The sequence below is a fragment of the Misgurnus anguillicaudatus genome, chromosome 24, assembly GCF_027580225.2.
Source record: "Misgurnus anguillicaudatus chromosome 24, ASM2758022v2, whole genome shotgun sequence".
NCBI classification, from domain to species: Eukaryota; Metazoa; Chordata; class Actinopteri; order Cypriniformes; family Cobitidae; genus Misgurnus; species Misgurnus anguillicaudatus.
The window spans coordinates 33,931,782-33,952,867 of NC_073360.2; the positions used below are offsets into that span (position 1 = coordinate 33,931,782).

At 35.2% G+C, this 21,086-nt stretch overlaps 1 protein-coding gene and 1 long non-coding RNA gene across 2 annotated transcripts; one reads left to right on the plus strand and one right to left on the minus strand.

Moving 5' to 3' along the window:
* Nucleotides 1–4,114: 4,114 nt before the first annotated feature.
* On the minus strand, nt 4,115–11,341 carry LOC129438945 (uncharacterized). Its single transcript, XM_073863382.1, has 7 exons — nt 11,287–11,341; nt 10,825–11,145; nt 10,204–10,488; nt 9,809–9,922; nt 5,597–5,723; nt 5,351–5,489; nt 4,115–5,243 (listed from the first exon to the last, which is right to left on the minus strand). Exons 1-7 carry the CDS (start codon nt 11,339–11,341, stop codon nt 4,839–4,841), a joined length of 1,446 nt encoding a protein of 481 aa, XP_073719483.1. The 3' UTR covers nt 4,115–4,838.
* A 7,266-nt stretch (nt 11,342–18,607) lies between these two features.
* Nucleotides 18,608–19,516, plus strand: LOC129429702 (uncharacterized). The gene is made up of 2 exons (XR_012367943.1): nt 18,608–18,836; nt 18,961–19,516. It is a non-coding gene; the product is annotated as an uncharacterized lncRNA (long non-coding RNA).
* The last annotated feature ends 1,570 nt before the right edge of the window (nt 19,517–21,086 follow it).

Here is a 21,086-nt window from a genome sequence, read left to right on the forward strand (position 1 = left end):
GTTTTGAGGTTTTCCACTTTTGACCAAATTCTGAGATAGTCGAAAACACATTCGACCAGATTACTTTCTTTGTATAGACGTTCATACAACAATGTTTATTTATTGGACCTGACTTCTAGAGCCTGGATTATAGTCTGTTTTTATCCGTGTACACGAATGTACACACACGATCGAACACTCAGCTTTGCAAAGTATAGTTTATTTGACCCGTACATGTATATAGACATTCGACGCATATACATTGCAACAAAATGCAATGCATCTCCTGTGCTACATACAAAATTTTCCTGCAGGCGCATGCTCAACCTACGTGTACAATGAAAGCAGGGTTTCAAAAATCCGTCTGTCTTCTGATGACGAAAATTACGTCACGCCCACTGTATGTAAAATTACAGAAATCTCTTACATATACATGTACAAAATGTGCAGCATGCTTACTAATAACACAAACAATGGACTCTGGCATAGCCTAATATTAGTGCACATAGATATAAATCCATCATTTCTCCCAGTTGTGCTTAAAGACTTGCCTATAGACCATCCCCTCAAAGTCATCATGACAAAAGCAGTTGAAAGTGGACAACAGAGACTTTAAAAGACTTTAAGGAAGAGATTAAAACACCAGGTGTAAACGTGAATGTGTCTCTCTCATTCACTTGTAATCTGATAGACCAAAACGCATCTTAATACCAGGCGAAAAGAGTCCCTATATTAATCTATACAGTGTTGTTTTAAGCCCAAATGCTGCTTTTTAACCATGGTTGGGACATTTTTTTTTAGGTTAAACCCATCAGTCAATATTTTACTCCACCATAGACTAAAACAACTCAGCATTTCAAGAGTACATATAATATATGTTTAACCTTTTGTGTTTCTCCTGACAGCACAAAACCACAGAGAAGAGGACTGCTGAAGTTGCAAATCCCGCCAAAAACGTGAGTATTAATGTTGACAGCTCCAGAATCTTCAAATAAATGTAACTTTGGTCCATGTTACTCACACCTGTAAGTGAATGTACATAAACTTCATCAAAAATGTCCTGAAACAACATTCTTTTAAACAAACATGCTAAACGTATCCCTATATTCCAATACAGTCTTAATGGGAAACTACCCCAGAAATCATGGGTCAATATGGCCTAGTACACATATACACAGTTATTTTTATAAACAGTTTTACTCTCCTTCGTTACAAAAAGTCTTTGTCCACATGAACACACAAAAACTCGATATGGAGCGCTGTCAATAGCATGCCAAGCCAACAGGTGGCGATATATCACTAACCGTAAAGCCATGTTGGCCAGCATATAACAAACGCCACAAACGTTAGTTTACTATAAAAAAAATAATTAAAATTAGTTTAGTGAGTGACGGAATTTCCATGGCATAGTCACAGAATATTTTGCTAATTTTTCCACGAATCTCTGCATTTTTCCGTGGCCGTACCACAGACTATTTTCTTACCATTGTCGCTTCAGTTTAGGGTTAGATTTACATAAAATGACAGACATACCCAAACCCAACTCTAACCCTAATGCCAGGCGACAATGGTTTAAAATTTAAAAAATATACAATGAGAAAAATAAGTATTTGAACACCCTGCTATTTTTTAAGTTCTCCCACTTAGAAATCATGGAGGGGTCTGAAAGTGTCACTGTAGGTGCATGTCCACTGTGAGAGACATAACCTTAAAAAATCCAGAAATCACAATGTATGATTTTTTTAACTATTTATTTGTATGATACAGCTGTAAATAAGTATTTAAACACCTAAGAAAATCTATGTTAATATTTGGTACAGTAGCCTTTGTTTGCAATTACAGAGGTCAAACGTTTCCTGTAGTTTTTCACCAGGTTTGCTCACACTGGAGGAGGGATTTTGGCCCACTCCTCCACACGGATCTTCTCTCGATCAGTCAGGTTTCTGGCCTGTCGCTGAGAAACACAGAGTTTGAGCTCCCTCCAAAGATTCTCTATTTGGTTTAGGTCTTGAGACTGGCTAGGCCACACCAGAACTTTGATATGCTTCTTATAGAGCCACTCCTTGGTTATCCTGGCTATGTGCTTCAGGTCATTGTCATGTTGGAAGACCCAGCCTCGACCCATCTTCAATGCTCTAACTGAGGGAAGGAGGTTGGTCCTTCAAAATCTCGCAAAACATGGACCCGGTCATCCTCACCTTAATACAGTGCAGTCGCCACATGACTTTCTCCCATGACTCCTCTGGATCATCCAAATGATCATTGGCAAACTTAAGACGGGCCTGGTTTAACCAGGGGAACCTTCTGTGCCATGCATGATTTCAAACCATGACGTCTTAGTTTATTACCAACAGTAACCTTGGAAACGGTGGTCCCAGCTCTTTTCAGGCCATTGACCAGCTCCTCCCGTTTAGTTTTGGGCTGATTTCTCACCTTTCTTAGGATCATTGAGACCCCACGAGGGGAGGAGTTAGCTACGCTCCGTTTTGTTTGAAAACACTTCGAACGTCAACAAGAAGTGACATCACACAGATTCGCTTAGAGCGCCTTAAATAGACAATTCACAAGTTCGCATTAACATGTAATCTATAGGTATAATGAGATGAGCATATTTGGCGTGCTGTCCGAGGAGAGGGCTCTGAGCTCGGATTTTAGCCCGAACCCAAAGTACTCCCCCCTCTTTAACTGGAATAAATGAAACTAGATGAGAGTGAGGTGATGGGGTGGAGGAGGGATGCTGCAAAACTGTCACGGGACAGACGAGAGGAACTGCTATTTATAGGCACATATTCCTGCTGATTGGATGGATCACATGACCATGCTCCTCCCGAACTTAGTTAAATAAACTTCATTAAAAAATGGTACATTTTTATTTAACTGCTTTGTTGAATTTAATACATTTAAGATTTGAGTGTTACGTGATCACATGATTTATACATGATTTTTTTTATGTATTGCATTTAAATTTGTATAATCTTGCCAATAGGGGTTTCGCCTAGGGTGTTAAAAACAGCCTTGCTTAAGGAAAATAAAATTGTTCATGTTAGTTCATTGTGAATTAACTCATGTTAACAGTTACAACTTTTGATTAAAAAAATGTATTAGTAAATGCTGAATTTAAATGCGGGGTGCATGATCTCTAAAAGTCTATGTTGACATTTGAAATCACCTAAACAAACACCTACCCCAATAGAATCTGGACCTTCTTTTGATAGACCCACCCCACACATACACAACCCAGGCAACGATGATGGTTAGTAGACACGCCCCTTTCTGCTGATTGGCTACAAGTGTGTTTTGGTACTCGGCCCGACTCCCTTTTCCAGTGTTACTCAACTGTTTTGTCCTATTTTCTTAACATTGTCGCTTCGGTTTAGAGTTAGATTTACATAAAATGACAACCCGAACCCAACTCTAACCCTACCGCAAGGTGACAATGGTTTAAAACTGAGAAAATGTAAAAAAAAAATTGTATAAATGAATACTTAAAGTGACATCCTAAAGCAAACATCTAATCTAACCCCAAGCGAAAATGGTTTGAAAATAAGAAAAAGCAGTTGAGTAACCAATACGTGACAATGACACATAAACAGAAATTCGTGATACGTTCACAAAAAAACACGGAAATTCGTGATAGTATCATGAAAAGGAATATAAAAATTATGTGACTATAGGTACATAATTTCGTGATACTGGGTAGCGTAAAAGTCAATGTTTCCTCCCATCACCCAGGAATGGCGGAAAAAATAACACTTGACTTTTTCAATGTGGAAAATAATATGTCAATTAATTCCCCAATAGCCAAGGGTGAGATTGGTTCACAATCCCAAAAGGGCTTAAGATAAGAATCGGTTTTATTGCAGCAAATTAAATTTAGATTAAATCCTGTTGGGACCTCACAAATTAAAGGTGTAGCGGAGGATTTTCTCGAATTTTAGAAAAGAACCGCCTTTTCCACTTTAAAAAAAATGCAATTGCGCAACACTCCTGAATGACAGCTGGGAGGACCAATAGTCTTGATGATCCACCCGGAAAAAGAAAGTCCTCCACAACAATAAAACATAATTACATGACAAAAGAAAAAGAACTAAGTAAGATACTTTGTGCTAATACAACAAACAGCTACAACAAAAAATATTATTATTATTATTTATTATTATACAACAGCATGTCATTCATGTTGACTGCAAAGAATGATTTTAACTTAAACTTTAAACATTTTATTAAACTGAAAATTATAAATTTTTACATTTTTTTCAAGTACTAATAAAAAACAGTCAAGCACAAGATAACAAGATGCATGCAAAAAATTAAATGTATTCAAGCTTAATTTCAGCAGCTTTTGCACTACGCCTAAAAAAATTATAGTTCACACAAAAATTGAAGCTTTCTCATTATTTCTCACCTTCATGTCATTTGATCTTTGTTTGTTCCTCAGAACTCAGATTTTTTTTTGGAAAAAAAGTGTTGTTTTAACTTTTCTGGTTACTATGGGAGTGGACACCTCTTCAAACTTTAAAAGGACCCAAAAGTGTTCATGTTTAATTTGAAATAATGTGTAACGATACAACAATAAAGTAGAGACTTAAATGAGGAGCTCAGATGCAAAAGCCACTAAATGCCACCTCTGTCAAAAAATAAGTTGAAAATATTAACTGATAAATTTTTGGGTTTGGAAGAACAAAGAGAAGAAATGAGGGTTAAAATGACATGAGAGTGAGTACATATCGTTAAAGTTTTTGGGTAAACCCTCCTTTTAACATATTCTTACACTAAATGCACATCTAAGACATTTCAAACCTTTTGTCAAAAATAAACGTGAAATCCTTTTTGAAAGCTCATAAAACACATTGCAAACATCAGGGGAACTTTGGATATTCCGCCAAACTTTCCAATTCCTGAGAATTTGAATAAAGCCCCTCCTCGCCCTCATTCTGTTTCTGGTTTTCGGATCCTTCATTAGATATTTCAACTTGTTCATCTTGATTCTGAGGGGTTGTTCTTCCTTTTGTATCCCTTTTGATCTCTGCATAGTCTGTGTTGGCTGTCTCCTCGTCTTCCTCTTCAGGTTTCTTCTTCAGAAGCGAGTAATCGATTGCAGCATAATCAACATTTGGATCTGCCCCACCTGCTTCATTCTCCTCTGCTGGACCTGTCATCTCCACCTGTGTGCTTGACATCTCTACATCAAATTGGTTTTGAAGAGGCGTCTCTTCATTTGTCTGTTCACCGTTCACAGCCGAATCTATGTTCGTTTGCACCACCTAAAACAAAGAGAACACGTTATAGGAAAACAAATAAGAAACAGATAAATGTCGTAAGATATTTAATGTCCTCATGCGCTTACAAAACAGCTTGTTTTACAAAATACATCAACACAGGAAATAGTACAGGCCTCATTATGTTTTTTTATTAAAAAATATAAAAAACAATCAGTTAAATGTCTTAAACCTGCCTCCAAATGAACTGCAGAGTCTGGTGGTACGGCCAGCACTTCAGGTTTTTTGGTTCTGTGGAAAAGACAAAATCAAAGCAAGCTATGTCTAAAACATTGAACAAATGCAATTTGATGGATTTTGGTACTTTTTTTGTGACGGTAATAAAGTTAATATGTCACCTGTTGCAAGACACCCAACAACACAACACCACAGAGAAGAAGACTGCTGAAATTGCGATTCCCACCAAAAACGTGTGTACTCTTGACAGCCCCAGACTTTGAAAAAAATCTTCTAAATTACTTACACCTGTAGTTGAACGCACATATACTTCAGTGTTTGTCAAAAATGAATTTAGCATTACTTTAAACAAACATGCTAAGCTTATTCCCCAATACAGCCTTAACAATACCCCATAGGTCAATAAGGCCTAGTCCACATGTACACAGGTATTTTCACTCCTCTGTTACAAAAAGTCTGCGTGTCCACATGGACATGTAAAAACACGATATGAAGTCCTGTCAATAGCATGCCAAAACCAGCAGGTGGCGATATTTCCTTAACCATTAAGCCATGTCGGCCAATCAAAAGCCATTTCAGAGTTTCCCCTCAGCACGTCACAGGCCAAAAAGTGCGGTTTTACTGGCTACATGATAACGCTGCAACAGAGTTTCTAAAATCTTTAACCTGGCAGGACTTTTTATATAAGTTTGGTTTTAGTCATCTGATACTGCGTTTGCGTGTGGACAAACGGCCAAACCACATAGAAAAAGGTACGTGTAAAATACCCGTGTACATGTGGACAGGGCCTAAGAATGTTTTTAATTCTAAACCCCAGTCCTAAAGCTCCATCTAAAGTCTGCTTGGTGGATAAAAAATGTTGATCTAGAAATTAGTGATGAGAGAAACTAAGCTTTCGAAACACCACACACGCTGGGGACACCTGCTGGTCAAATAGTGAAAACACAGATCTGTCCAAACATTTTACATATATTTTTTACAAAATAATAGCAAGATTTTAATAAATATATGTTTAAAAAAATATTTAACTTAATTAAGACATAAGTAAAAGTGTATTGTGTTTTTAGTTTTATTTAGGGCAAACACATCATGAAAACTAACTCCCCTTTTAATTATACACATTTTTGTCATTAAATCTGTCTATAAACAAAAAGTAGACTAAATGGTGGGGTTATTAGTTAAGGATTAATGTTTTATGAACTTGCATAATAAAACTGACCGGAGTTCACCTAACCATATTAGACACTGGTCATCTGTGATCAACTCCCCCTAGTGATGAACCATTGGATTTTCGAAACGTTCAAAACAGTTATGACGTAATTAAGCCTCGTTTGCTAAAATCACGTGACTTGGCCAGTTTGAAACAAGCTCCAAAACAATGATTCGAATCAACAGATTCATAAAAGTTTCGAAGCCTCATGAAGCAGTGCTTTGAAAGCGACCATCACTACTAGAAATATGACTGACTACAATTTGACTTTAGATAAAGATAACATGTTAATTTGCTTAGGGTGTTAGGTTTAGTGATCATTACCTGTATCATTTCCAGTGGCATTCTGTCGATGTTCAGAAGTGGTTTTGTCTTGTGGACTGACTGTCGGATTTATTGTAAATTCATTTACTGTATATGGGCGAAGATGAGATACATATTTGCTTTAAAATTGGTTATTGATGATATTTTGTAAAGTACATATAGGCCTCTTTGCATCTATAACCTCCAGTCATATGTTTTGTTATGTGATATTTCATAAGAAGATGCATGCTAATATGCAAGCACAATTTCAGCAGCTTTTTGTAGCAGTGAAGCTTAAAAAGTGATAGTTGTCGTGATAGTATTTGCACTTCATCTACTCATTTGCATTTTAAAGGACACATCCAAAACATACAGAAAATGCACGTAATGACAAATCTTCACTGTTTCCTTCCTCACTTTTTAAATCTCTATATGAAAGCGTCTGCTTAATGCCTAATGTAAACGTCATGTAAATGTAATGAGAAGTCCAAACGTCAATCACTTGATCTCCTGTCTGTTTAAAGCATCCAATACTTCTTTAATGTTACTCCAGTTGATGGACAGCACTGGCTTCCTCCAGCGACAGCAAAACTTTCCAAAATAAAAAATGCAAAGCAAAACGTGACTCTACCAATAATAAATATGATCATGTATTTCTTTTCGAGCTCTTTTGCTTCTATAACAAACTGCTCTAAAATTTTCTTTGGACCAGCCCTGTGCAAAGCCCTTATATGGAGCTGGTTTGGGTTTGTTTTATGCAAATTTCCAACCTCGTGCACGCGGCTGATCATGTAGAACACTCCAAATTCACTAGCGTAAGAACAAGTATAAGAACAAACTCGTGCGTATGCGCGTGTTGTGAATTATGTGAAAAGTTTTTGTGAGAAGTTCAAGTGTGCGTATAAATACGAAAAATGTACGCAGTTATTAGTGAATGAGACCCAATGATACAGTATTAACCAAATGCTCTCATCACATATACGTTTGTTAAATACTTTATCTTCAAATCCAGTTAATCCCAGCCTTATGCTGCGTTCACACCAGCCGCGGTAGAGGCTTCAAGTGTGAGTGATTTCAATGTTAAGTCAATGTAAAGACACGTTTACTGTACATGCATCTGGAGGTCTCGCAGCACGAATTAAGTGTTTGGCGTGGCGAGGTAGACGCAATTACGTTCCCGGAGAAACGCACGAGTTGAAACATCTGAACTTTGGTGGAAAATCGCTCCGTGTTAATCAATAAGGAGCGTGCTCTAGTTGGGACATGATTAAATGAAGCGAGCGAGTCGCAGAAGCCACTCCCATAATGCAAATTTCCGTGTGAATGTCTCAAATGACTAGAATTTCACGCGCGAATGAAGCGGGTAAACTCAAAATGTTCATGCGTCCAACTACGTGCCAATAGCGTGTTTTTGCCCCCTCTACCGCATTTGGTGTGAATCCAGCATTAGAAATACTGGTTTGTTAACAGAATCTATTGAGTCTGATTAAAAAATGCTTATTTACAAGAAAACAGGTCAGGTGCAGTTTAGCTCTCCAAATGTCCTCAGGACACCTACAATAAATGACAGAAGTCAAGTGGAGTTATTTATTTAACACTTTTTGTTAGTTTGAAGCTTGTAGGGTTTTGGAAGATACACCTCTGTCACCAACCCGTCCCATAGTAACCAGAAATCCAAAAACAACACTTTAAAAATATTCCCGCCAAAAATCATAAATCATAGGTCAATAAGGCCTAGTCCACACATACATGGGTATTTTTATAAACTGAGTTTTTCCCATGCTCATGAACACACAAAAACCCGATATGAGGTGTTGTCAATAGTACGCCAAACCAACAGATGGCGATCTATCTTTAACAGTTAAGCCATGTTGGCCAAGTAAATGCCATTGCAGAGTTTCTTGTCACTCTAGCTGTGTGCCAATTCAGGGGCTGCGACCTTCTAAGGACGTATTTTAAGACCAATTGCGTCACAGCAGCCCGACTTCAGGCTGGTAAGGCCGTCCCAATTCGAAGGATGCTTAGAATGAAGCCTCAAAATGCGTCCTCATTTCTCCGCGCTGTTAAGGATAGAACGAATGGATCCTTAACAGCCGAGGATATCCCAAGATTCATTGCGCGCCTGCAACGGCGGCTGGATATTATAAAATAAACAATTAAAACCTTCATTAAATAAAAGTGTGTATTTATCAAAAAAAGTTTGTCACTGTTTTAGTATTATAAGTTATGTTTTGTGTTAATATTATTATTTTTATGATGCATATATTTCTAAGGTTGATTTATTAAATTTAATATACTGTTGAATAGTTTAATCTACATCAACGTGTCATATTTTATAAACTTACTTAATATTTTTCTGATTTCATATTTATTTTAATAAGTCAGAAACGTTTCCGCTATGTCCTGCTAACAGGCGCAGCAGGTGACGCCAATTATGGGTCATCCGAAGGTTAGACCGTCTCATTTCAGTTCTCTTCGCGGATTTCTGAGGCTGCGACCTTGAAAGACCGAGTGCTCATATTTAAGGTCGCATGCTTATAAGGTCACAGCCCCTGAATTGGGACACAGCTTGTGTCACAGGCCTAAAAGTCCGGTTTTACCAGCTGCATAACAATGCTGCTACCAGAGTTTTTAAATCTTTAATCTGGCAGGAGTTTTTAGTAAAGGTCGGATTTGGTCACCTGATACTGGGTTTGCATGTTGACAAAAAGGTACGTGTAAAATACCTGTGTACATGTGGACAGGGCCTAAGAATGTTTTAATTCTCAACCCCAGAAATGTTGATCCAGGAATATGTCTGACTCGATCAATAATGATTACATGTTAATTTGCTTAGGATGTAAGGTTTAGTGATCATTACCTTTATTATTTCCAGTGGCATTCTGTGACTCTGTAGGATTCATGGTCTGATCTCGATGTTCAGCAGTGACTTTGGCTATTGTGTTGGCTGTCGGATTTGTTTTTAATTCATTTACTGTATATGGGTGAAGATGAGATACATTATTTGCTTTAAAATTTGATATTGATGGCATTTTGTAAAGTACATATAGGACTCTTCACATTTATAAACTACAGGCATATGTTTAGTTATGTGATAGTTCAAGACAACATGTTTCATGTAAGTGCTGTGTTAATGGATATGACACATCTGCGCAGCCTTCAATAGTCTGTATAAGTACTATCTATAGATAGATATGTATATTTAGTCTTGTCTTTTCTAGTAGTTTAAATTACAATGTAAACTGGGAAACTTACATTTCACTTCTATGGTCTTATTGGTACTGATGATTGTGTTTCCACATCTTGCTTCACATTCAACAGTTGCATTGTGTAAGTCAGCGGTTGGCATGAAGGTCAAAGTTGCGACGTAAAAGCCTTGGGAGGTTGTAAATGTGATCTCTTTCAATTTGATGTTTTTTTTATTTAGATTGATCCGCCATGTGATTTCAGGAGGTGTTTCAGGGCATGGAGCAGGAGCTGAACAGCTCAGATTTGCCTGCTCGCCTTCTTTGAGAGGAGGATTGTTTATTACAGGCTTATCTGCAAAGAGAAGTACATAGAGAGGTAAACTGTGAATCAAACAGACATATAGACAAGAGATCTAAATGTTATTAACTCATTTACTGACAGAATAACAGAATCAGCTCATTTAATTTGAATTGAGGAATAAAACAGTGCACTTAGCAGTAAGTAAACTTCTTTATTTAGGAAACTTTAACTGTACGTAATGTGCTCTACAATAAAGTTCCTCAGCTGACATTATGAAATCTTGTGCAAAATGAGTTTTTCTTTGCTGACAGAATAGCAGGAACTGAAAGACAGCAGTCAAGAATATTTTTATAAGCTTATAACATTTACAAACATAAGCAGCATTACCTTGAATGATGATTTTAAATCTGGGTCTGTATGTGTGTGACGGATCTCCCTCCACTCTGGTCGCATATTCTCCTTCATCTCCTGCTTTGATATTGTTTATATTGATGTTGCATTTGTTTTTGCCTGTTTCAAACTTCATAACTTTTGTGTTCTCTGTTACTTCAGCACATTGGGTTCCGTCTGTACACTGATACAACTGCAGGTTCTCCGGCTTTGCTTCATTTGGATTAGTGAAGGTACATGGAATGACAACACATAATCCTGCTACTGCAGTCACTTCTGCTGGAGTGAAGCTGATGTTCCATTCCTTGTTTTTTTCACCTTGAATAATAATGTGTGGTTATTTATAGTTCAGCATTTTTTTATTCTCACATACATTTAACATAAAAATGTCTAGTTAATCTGAAACTTAATAAAATTATTATTATTCGAAATTATTATTTCTAAAATACATACCTTGACACAAAATATTTAATATCATCATAAAGAGGATTATACAGCTTGAGATGATATGCATTTTTAATTTGTGTTCCACAGATCTGCACAGAATAAAGTTCAGAGTACGTTTTAAACAAAACCTATACACTAGAATTTAAGTTAGCATTAAAAAAGTCTTACCTTATCCTCATGTGAACTTCTTCAGACTGCTATGAGAAACTTCAATAATAAGAACTTGCAGATCTCATTCACACCTCACTATGCTGTCACTTCCTTGTTAAACTGTCTTGAACAAAAAGCACACATTGCAACATTTGTAGAAGTGGAACAGCAGCAGAACCAATTATTATTTTATATTTACAATATTCTTTATTGTTTTATATGTTTCTTCAAATGAATGTGTGTCTATGTGTGCTAAATGAAAAAGAGAAATCTCTATATCCGCTGTCTATTTTTTATTTTTTTTACTGATTGAAATATACCACCGCCTACACCGTACTTTAATGTCTTTACAGTTTGTACAAGTATCATAAATATGTCTTTATGTGTTTTGTGTGACCGAGATCTTCCACTTTAAAATCATATTCTCTTGTATCTGTGCATTTACTGCTTTCATAATAAAGCTGCAGTTATTTGAGTTATGATCAAGTTCAAGCATCTTAATTCTTTTTGTTTCAAAATCTTTTTCATCACCTCTTTATATTCTATTTTTATTTTATCATAGTTGAATATTATATAAAAAAATTTGCTATGGAGACAAACAATTAGGATTAGGTGTTTTTGGTAGTTTTGCATTATGATACAACGTATTAGCGAAATTTTTTGGTTATTTCCCTATGGCATTTGATATTGGTTCAAATTCAGACTTAACAAGTTGATTGCACCATAACACATAATTCTGTGTAACTGGAACCTGTTGTACACAAACGTGGAAAATTACACTGCTTCATGTACAATGAAAAATATTTGGTTATTATATTTATTGGTTCTTCTTCCTAACCCCAAAATAGCTGGAAGAAATCTAAAATGCAAGCCAAACCAAAGCTCGGGTCTTAGGAGGTTAATGGGGTTTACTCTGTTTGGATAATTTGGAGTAAAAGTGATGTGCCAGCCCACTTTTATGTGCCTTGAATAAAGTTATTAAATTCAAGTCATTTAATACTAAACAATGTAGATCATTGAAACATGAAGCAACATTGCAACTCAAAAATACATACAACTTTTCATTTATATCATCATAATTATAATCAACAATAAATTATACAACTTACAATAATATGCATTTTAAATGTACAATTTACTTAGTATGTGTATATCAGTAAAAAACAGTCTCTCTTACTCAATTCCTCAGCAAATGTCTCCACGCTGCTATGAGAAACTTTATAACAGTGAGGTGCCCATGCATTCTGCAGCACAAAAATGTTTATGGTTCCTCTATTTTGTCACTTTACACTTAGAACGGATGTGTTTAAAACAACACAAATGTGTTGTTCCAGCAACTTGTGTTTTATTTTAACACAAAGTCAGCACAAAAAGACCCATAATGTGTTAAACGTATAACACACAAAAAAGTATAAAAAATGAACACATCCTTTAGGGTGTTGTTGTAAAACTGAGTTTGCACAAATGGGAGGTGGTGGGCTGTTATGGATGCATATGAGAAACATTAAAAAATGCAAATAGAAGAACACAACAGTGATAAAACACACAGTTGGGTTTGCAAGTTGCTAGGCAAATGCAGCTTATAAAGTGCCAGAGTGATACTTCGCTAACAGATCATGTGTTGAGTGTTAAATGTGTTAAAGCCGAATGACAGAAATGTCATAGCTTACAAAATTATTACTACTGCTATACTCTGGTCTAAACCTATATCATGCATTAAAAATCTGTTGTATTTAAGGTCCCCAATAAGCCAGGGCTCAAACACACAGTGGCACATTACTGGGGTGGCAACTGCTACTCTAAGAAAAAGCTTTGCCACCTCATTTGCCACTCTAGCACTGGTAGCCTATCCTTATGTTTAAATAAAATATACATTTAATCAGTTTCTTTGACTGATTTTGTTAGGTACCACCCATTGACCCAACGAAGATATCCAATGGCCTGGCGAAGGGATTTCGTGTGCTCGTTTTCCTTAAGCGCTTCTAGAAGAATAATTATTAGATTTCAAATGTATTTCTTTGACCTCTGTGGTTGAATTATAATCTAACTCCAATTTATAAAATACCAAATCTATTATAATGCTGATCACAATTCATGTTTATCATTATTATATTTATTATGTCTTACAGTTAGAGGTTTCTCCAAAACACATTGAAAATAAGAGGATCCATTTATGTTTTAGGTTGAGGCAATTCTCCATTCAACCTAAAACAGGGAGGCAATTACTCCAGTCATTGTAGGAGGACTGATCTTTAATTGCTACAAAATAGCTGTACACCCTTATGCAACAAAAATATACTGCAGTATATTGGAAAATATCATGTAATATATTAGGCAATATATTCCCATATATGGGATTTAATATTTATATTTCCCAATATATTGTAATATATGCATAGAAAATATCATGTAATATATTAGGTCGTATATTCCCATATATAGGATTTAATATGTATATTTTCCATTATATTGCAGTATATGAATAGACCATACATGTATATATTGATACAAAATATATTGTAACCAAGACCAAAAAGGGCACTATGTTTTTCCATGTAATAGTTTGTCTTTATATGATTTAATATACTGCAATATATGTAGGGGCGTCGCTAGATCCCTTTTACTGGGGCACATGCCCCAGTGTAAATCTTTTGTGTCCCGGTGTAAATCTCAAGTTTAAATTTGAGCAGTTAACTAGTGTATTCCTATACAAAGATAATCGCGGCAAAAACGGATGTATATGCAATGTACACAATTTACGCTTGCAAAAGCGACGAAGCAGTCGCATTGACTCGTGCACAAACGTATCCATGACCATGCACGTCTTTGCGTTCATCTGCGCACAACCGCATTCAAAAGGTGACGCCACGCGAGTGACTTAGCTTATGAAAACATGACCAGACTAAAGAAAGTTTCTAAATAATAATGTTAATCTTATTTTGACTCGATAATTATTGGCTTTTTTGATGAACATGTTTTGTGCAAAGCAGGGAAAGCGAAGCAGACAAGAGAGATGATGAGTTTAAAGGAGGTAAGACAAACTACATCCTCACCCGGTCAGGTCTGAAACATTAGAGGAAAAATCTCAGGAAAACCTCTTGTCTTGATTAGTTGTAGAACCAGAGGTGGAAAAAGTAATAAAATATTGTACTCAAGTAAAAGTAAAGTTACTTTAATAATATTTTACTTAAGTAAAAGTAAAGTTACTTGTCTAAAAATCTACTCAAGTAAAAGTAAAAAGTAAGTCATTTTAACTTTACTCAGAGTAAAAGTTACTTTTTTACAGCGGGAAGAGGTGGAGGATTCTAGTATAGTTCAAAAACGACAAGGGAATATACATCTCAAACTAGTTGTTTTTACAATGAAAGTGCAATAACAAAAAGTTAATAAAATAAAAAGCTTTTTTAAAGTAAGAAACATTTATGGAATTGTTTAATGATTTTTACATGTGAGTTATGCAGTTTTGAAGGTGGTCAGCAGCTTGTAAATACAATCACTATAGTAAGGTTGTAATTGATGTATTGCTGGTAACATACATTATTTTATTAAACTATATATATAGTTTAAATGAGCATATAATGAGATGAGTGCCATGTCTACATTTGACACGTTTATTACCTTCTTACTTCCCTGACCTGGGTACCTGATGACCTTTATCCTTCTCTCTCTCTCTCTCTCTCTCTCTCTCTCTCTCTCTCTCTCTCTCTCTCTCTCTCTCTGCAATGTGTAATGACCTGCGCATTCTCGAGGACGTTTTGAAGTTGTGTTTGACTTGACGCGAAGCTGCTAGACCTCGGAAGATAATGCACATGGTATTAAAAACGCGTCGTGCAATTTCGTACTTAAGAGCATGAATCCTACCTTTCATAGCAATGAAACACTCGCTTCGCGTCAGTGGAAAGCGGTTGTTTAAATATGACCAGGGGTTTCTTTCATAAGATTTGAACTGAGGCGGGTCTGCATTAGCGCGCGCCTGTCTCGTCCGTCTCCATGGTTCTTTTTGCGCGTTCCCCCGCTGCCTATTTACATCCGTTGCGCGTCTTTATCACCTTGCTTTTTAAAATATTTTTTACTCAGTAACGGATATGATTTAAAATGTAGCGAAGTACAATACTTTAAATAAAACATACTTAAGTAAAAGTAAAAGTACAGATTTTAAAAACTACTCAAAAAAGTAAAAATACACAAAAAAACTACTCAATTACAGTAACGTGAGTAAATGTAATTCGTTACTTTCCACCTCTGTGTAGAACACATTTTCAGGTGTCACTTTTTTGCTGTGTTTTAGTTTAAAAATGCAGTTTTTTTATATGCAGAATTAATGTTAATTAATGTTAAAATCTTTGAATATTATTATCTAACGAAAATCTAATAACTAATAATCTTAAGAACATCTTACATCTGTCTCAGCAACAATGCAATTCTGCAGACTTGTCTTCACTGTGCTATTTTGAGGCATCATGAATATGAACTAAAATGCACTTTTATAAAACGGTTAGTTCCAATCCTTGATTCTGATTGGTCAATAGGTGTGCTTTATTCACGATAAAACACTGCTATGACCGCTTCACCCAACGGTTCTATTTAATATCACTGCGCCCTTAGCAACACCCTTAGCAACACATAAACATATAATGAGACAAAGACAGTTTGTTGTTTTTATTTGAGCTTTCATGTTGTTGTTCGCAGTCAGGGACTATTTTTTCTAGCGGAAGGAATGCTTTTATTGATTAAACTTCATGAAAGTTGCACTAATATTTGTTTTACTTTAATATTGTGTGGTAACCGTTTTATAAAAGCAATAAGGTACTCGAGGCAAGTGCTGTATTGTGAATAACTCCGCTTCGCGTCGTGCCTAACAACGCCCTTCAGCCGTTACTTATTCACGATACAGCACAGCCTCTCGTACCTTATTGCTTACTTAAAATACTATCTCTGTATTAAAAAATGTATTTAGTTAACACTTGTATTAAACTTGAACACAACTTTTATACAAAAATTTAAATTTTTAAATACATTTTTAGCACATGTTAGTTCATATTTAGTTCATTAGTGTCTCAAAATAACACAGTGAAGTACACTTAGATGATCTTAAGAACATCTTAAGAAGTACTAAGGATGAATTTTTAGTATATTAAGTACAAAATTTGTGTGTGAAAATAAAGCACTTTAAATACACTATGGAATATTAAATAACCTGGGTTAACACATGAGTCAGTTTTGGTGAACTGTTACTTCAAAACTCTACACACAAATCCTTACATTTCTCAGTGCTTACACCATCTGGTCATATGGAAAGCACTAGCATTCAATATGGTTCACTTAAGTCAGCACAGCTTAGGCTCAATTAGCAAACAATTACCAAGGTGAAAACACTAAGAGTCAAAATTTAACACACATCAAGATCCTTCAATAGATAAAAGGGCCTGAATCAGTTCACTGAGCTTTGGAACAATAGATCCACAGAGAAATGAAGGAATAGGTTGAGGAGGAGAAAGAGGAGGATGGAAAGGACGTGGTGAAGGAGGAGAAAGAGGACATGGTGAAGGAGGAGGGAGAGGACATGATGAAGAAATAGGTCGAGGAGCAGGAGGCAGAAGAGGAGGGAAATAAGGAGGACATGGTGAAGGAGGAGGGAGAGGACATGAGGAAGAAATAGGTTGAAGAGGAGGAAGAGGAGGAGGGAGAGGAAGAAGAGGAGGCAGAAGAGTAGGGAAAGAAGGAGGACGTGGTGAAGGAGGAGGAAGAGGACATGGTAAAGGAGGAGGGAGGGGACATGATGAAGAAATAGGTCGAGGAGGAGGAGGAGGGAGATGAATAGGATGAGGGAGAGGAGGAGGGAAAGGAGGAGGACATGGTGAAGGAGGAGGAAGAGGACATGGTGAAGGAGGAGGAAGAGGAGGAGGACGTGGTGAAAGAGGAGGAGGGAGAAGAAGGGCAAGGTGACAAGCAGTCTCAGATGAAATTCAAGCCACTTTAGTTGACCATGTCCTGGTCCATGACTATGAGGGAGGCTGAGAAACGAGTAAAGCCTAATTTGAGTCGCTACACTGTTGCCTCCATCTTCAGAGCCTTCAGGGAAGAAAACAGATAGATGTACTTACAGTAAGATTGTTCTGTACAGTAACTTTAGTGTGCGTACACTGTTGGACTATGCTACTGGAATAAAGAAATGCATCAAATTGCCTTCCATACAGATCAACATATCAGTAGATGAATGCAAGGGGTGGATCAGGCAAAAGGATTTTACCCTTGATGTTTGGCTAGGACCAATATAGTCTGTGATGTGGATGAGATTCTCTGGCCTGACCCGAAACTGAGACTGGATATTGAGGCGAAATAATAAAAAACATTACAGTTGTGCTGTGTATAGCACATGAATGAATAAAACATTTTATTAGCAAATGCATACATTGATTGTGTCTTTTTGGTCATGTGAAAAGGTTTTTGAGGGAGAGAACCACAAGCAACTTACCAGTTTTGGATATATTGTTTTGAATTTATTGCAATACTATGTTGTAGTGTGTGTGTGTTTAAAAGCTTGTGTGTGTTGTCTGAGGGAAAAGTCTGGTTTTTCAGTAAAAGTGAATGGTTTTGAGTGTAGAGCTTCATTTTGACCTGAAAATATGATGTTTGGAGTATTGTGTGAGACTTTATGGAATTGTCTTTACTGTTTTGAGAATATGAGGCATAGTTTCAAGAATTGTGTAAAAATGTTAGGTATAATGAAGATGTAAATTTTGCAGTAATTGTTGAACTGTAGAATAGTGGGTTAAGCAAAGGACATTGTATAGAAGTGTTGCACACTTCTTGCACACAGCAGACTTTCAAAAAAAGTCCGCAAAAAAAAAATGGGGGGCCTGTGCCCCAGTAGTGCTTTATGTCTAGCAATGCCCATGAATATATGGATGTGCTATGTATGTATGTATGTATGAATGTATGTATGTATGTATGTATGTATGTATGTATGATTTAACAATTTATACTTTCCAAATAAACAACTGCACCATATGCATGCATATGCATGGGATATAGCCTAAAGAAAATATTGAAGACAAAAATCTGCATTACGCAAATAACAGTTTTATTGAAACCGCAAAGACCTTCCTTTCATTTTCTACGTTTGTCAGTACTCTACTCAGCACCGTCTTCAACCAGAATGCGTGCCAAAGGCGATGGAGCATAATGCTTGAGTAGGAAGCTGAGATTCAGGCGTGAGGAGAGGACAGGACACATAAGAGACACTAGCAACAAGGAGGCTGAAAGGTCCTGACCTATAGTCCTAACTCATACTCCTAATCAGTAGGTGGCGGTACTGCACCTAAAAGTTGTTTGCTAACCACCAGTAAAACTCTAGAAGGAGACTGATCGTTGGCATGCTCTCAACCCAGGGAAACTTCAAGCTTTACAAGGTAAATAGTTTTCAGAGGTGGTGCTTTCCAGTTTTGATTGCATCTCTTCCAGGAGAGATTTTTTGTAAACCAGAGGGGAAGAAATGAGAAGGGAGAGAGTAATCATTGTTGTTTTGTTCCACAGATGCTGTTTAAAACCAGTTTCCACGGCCAAAGCTGATGTTAGAAAATCCATCAACAGTAGAATATGCGAGCTAAGACACCAGGTGAAGTGCAAAAGCATGGGTATATAAGTCTTTTAAATCAGTGAAGAGCCAAGATGGACTCCTAACCAGGATAAAGGCCTGTTCTTTTGGCAATTTATTTCTTTGCTTTTCCACGTTGCCAAAGCTCCTTGAAAGTTTGTTTATTATTTATTTATCTATTTTTGTCTGTGCATTTTGTTTATATTGTATTTTTAACTGTTTAACGGCACTGCTGAAAGTTTTAAATAAATAGACATTGGTAATTTAAATTGCTTTAATTTGTATTTTGTATATTTTCTGTTTAATGTCACTCTTGTAACATGTAATTTATGTAAATGTAATGCAAGACATTTATGTAATGTAAAGCAAATCACATTGTCTGACCATGTGCAAAACCTCTTGTGGTTGTAATAGGTCTGTTTAGCTCTCTACCTCAAATTGGTTTTAGTATGTGTGCCTGATTAAAAGAAAATAAAGGTGGCTTTTGATAGATTATCCATTAGTCTGTGTTAATATGTGGTATAAATGTGTGTACATATTTTTATGTATATATTTCTATATAATTTTACATGTTATTTAAAATATATTCTACCATATAGTAAACATACATGTGCCACTATATCTGTACATATATTGTTAATACATTTTTGCGTATCAATCGGAATACAATATGGCGGATATTTATAAATATAATATTTACATATTTTTTAGATATATATAAACACATATATTATATTCACGTGCAATATATTAAAAGCGACAATTATTTATATTTATCAATATACTCCAATAAATTACATATATATAGAATATATATATCAACATATTACTCATGTATTTTACAATATACTGCAATATATTGCATACATTTAAAATATATGTATCAACATATTACTCCATATATTGCCAATATATACTGCAATATATTACATACATTTAGAATATATTTATCAACATATTACTCCATATATTGCCAATATATACTGCAATATATTACATACATTTAGAATATATTTATCAACATATTACTCCATATATTGCCAATATATACTGCAATATATTACATACATTTAGAATATATGTATCAATATATTACATAAATTTAGAATATATTTATCAACATATTACTCCATATATTGCCAATATATACTGCAATATATTACATACATTTAGAATATATTTATCAACATATTACTCCATATATTGCCAATATATTCTGCAATATATTACATACATTTAAAATATATGTATCAATATATTACATACATTTAGAATATATGTATCAACATATTACTCCATATATTGCCAATATATACTGCAATCTATTACATACATTTAGAATATATTTATCAACATATTACACTATATATTGCCAATATATACTGCAATATATTACATACATTTAGAATATATTTATCAACATATTACTCCATATATTGCCAATATATTCTGCAATATATTACATACATTTAAAATATATGTATCAATATATTACATACATTTAGAATATATGTATCAACATATTACTCCATATATTGCCAATATATACTGCAATCTATTACATACATTTAGAATATATTTATCAACATATTACTCCATATATTGCCAATATATACTGCAATATATTACATGCAAATAGAATATATGTATCAACATATTACTCCATATATTGCCAATATATACTGCAATATATTACATACATTTAGAATATATTTATCAACATATCACTCTATATATTGCCAATATATACTGCAATATATTACATGCATATAGAATATATGTATCAATATATTACATACATTTAGAATATATGTATCAACATATTACTCCATATATTGCCAATATATACTGCAATATATTACATGCATATAGAATATATGTTTCAACATATTACTCCATATATTTCCAATATATACTGCAATATATTACATACATTTAGAATATATTTATCAACATATTACTCCATATATTGCCAATATATACTGCAATATATTACATACATTTAGAATATATTTATCAACATATCACTCTATATATTGCCAATATATACTGCAATATATTACAT

Coding starts and splice junctions, on each gene's coding strand:
- LOC129438945 (XM_073863382.1), bottom strand. CDS start 11,341: ATGCATATCATCTCAAGCTGTATAATCCTCTTTATGATGATATTAAAT. Junction 11,146..11,286: donor GATGATATTAAATATTTTGT/GTCAAGGTATGT, acceptor TTATTATTCAAG/GTGAAAAAAACAAGGAATGG. Junction 5,244..5,350: donor GTACTATTTCCTGTGTTGAT/GTATTTTGTAAA, acceptor TCTTTGTTTTAG/GTGGTGCAAACGAACATAGA.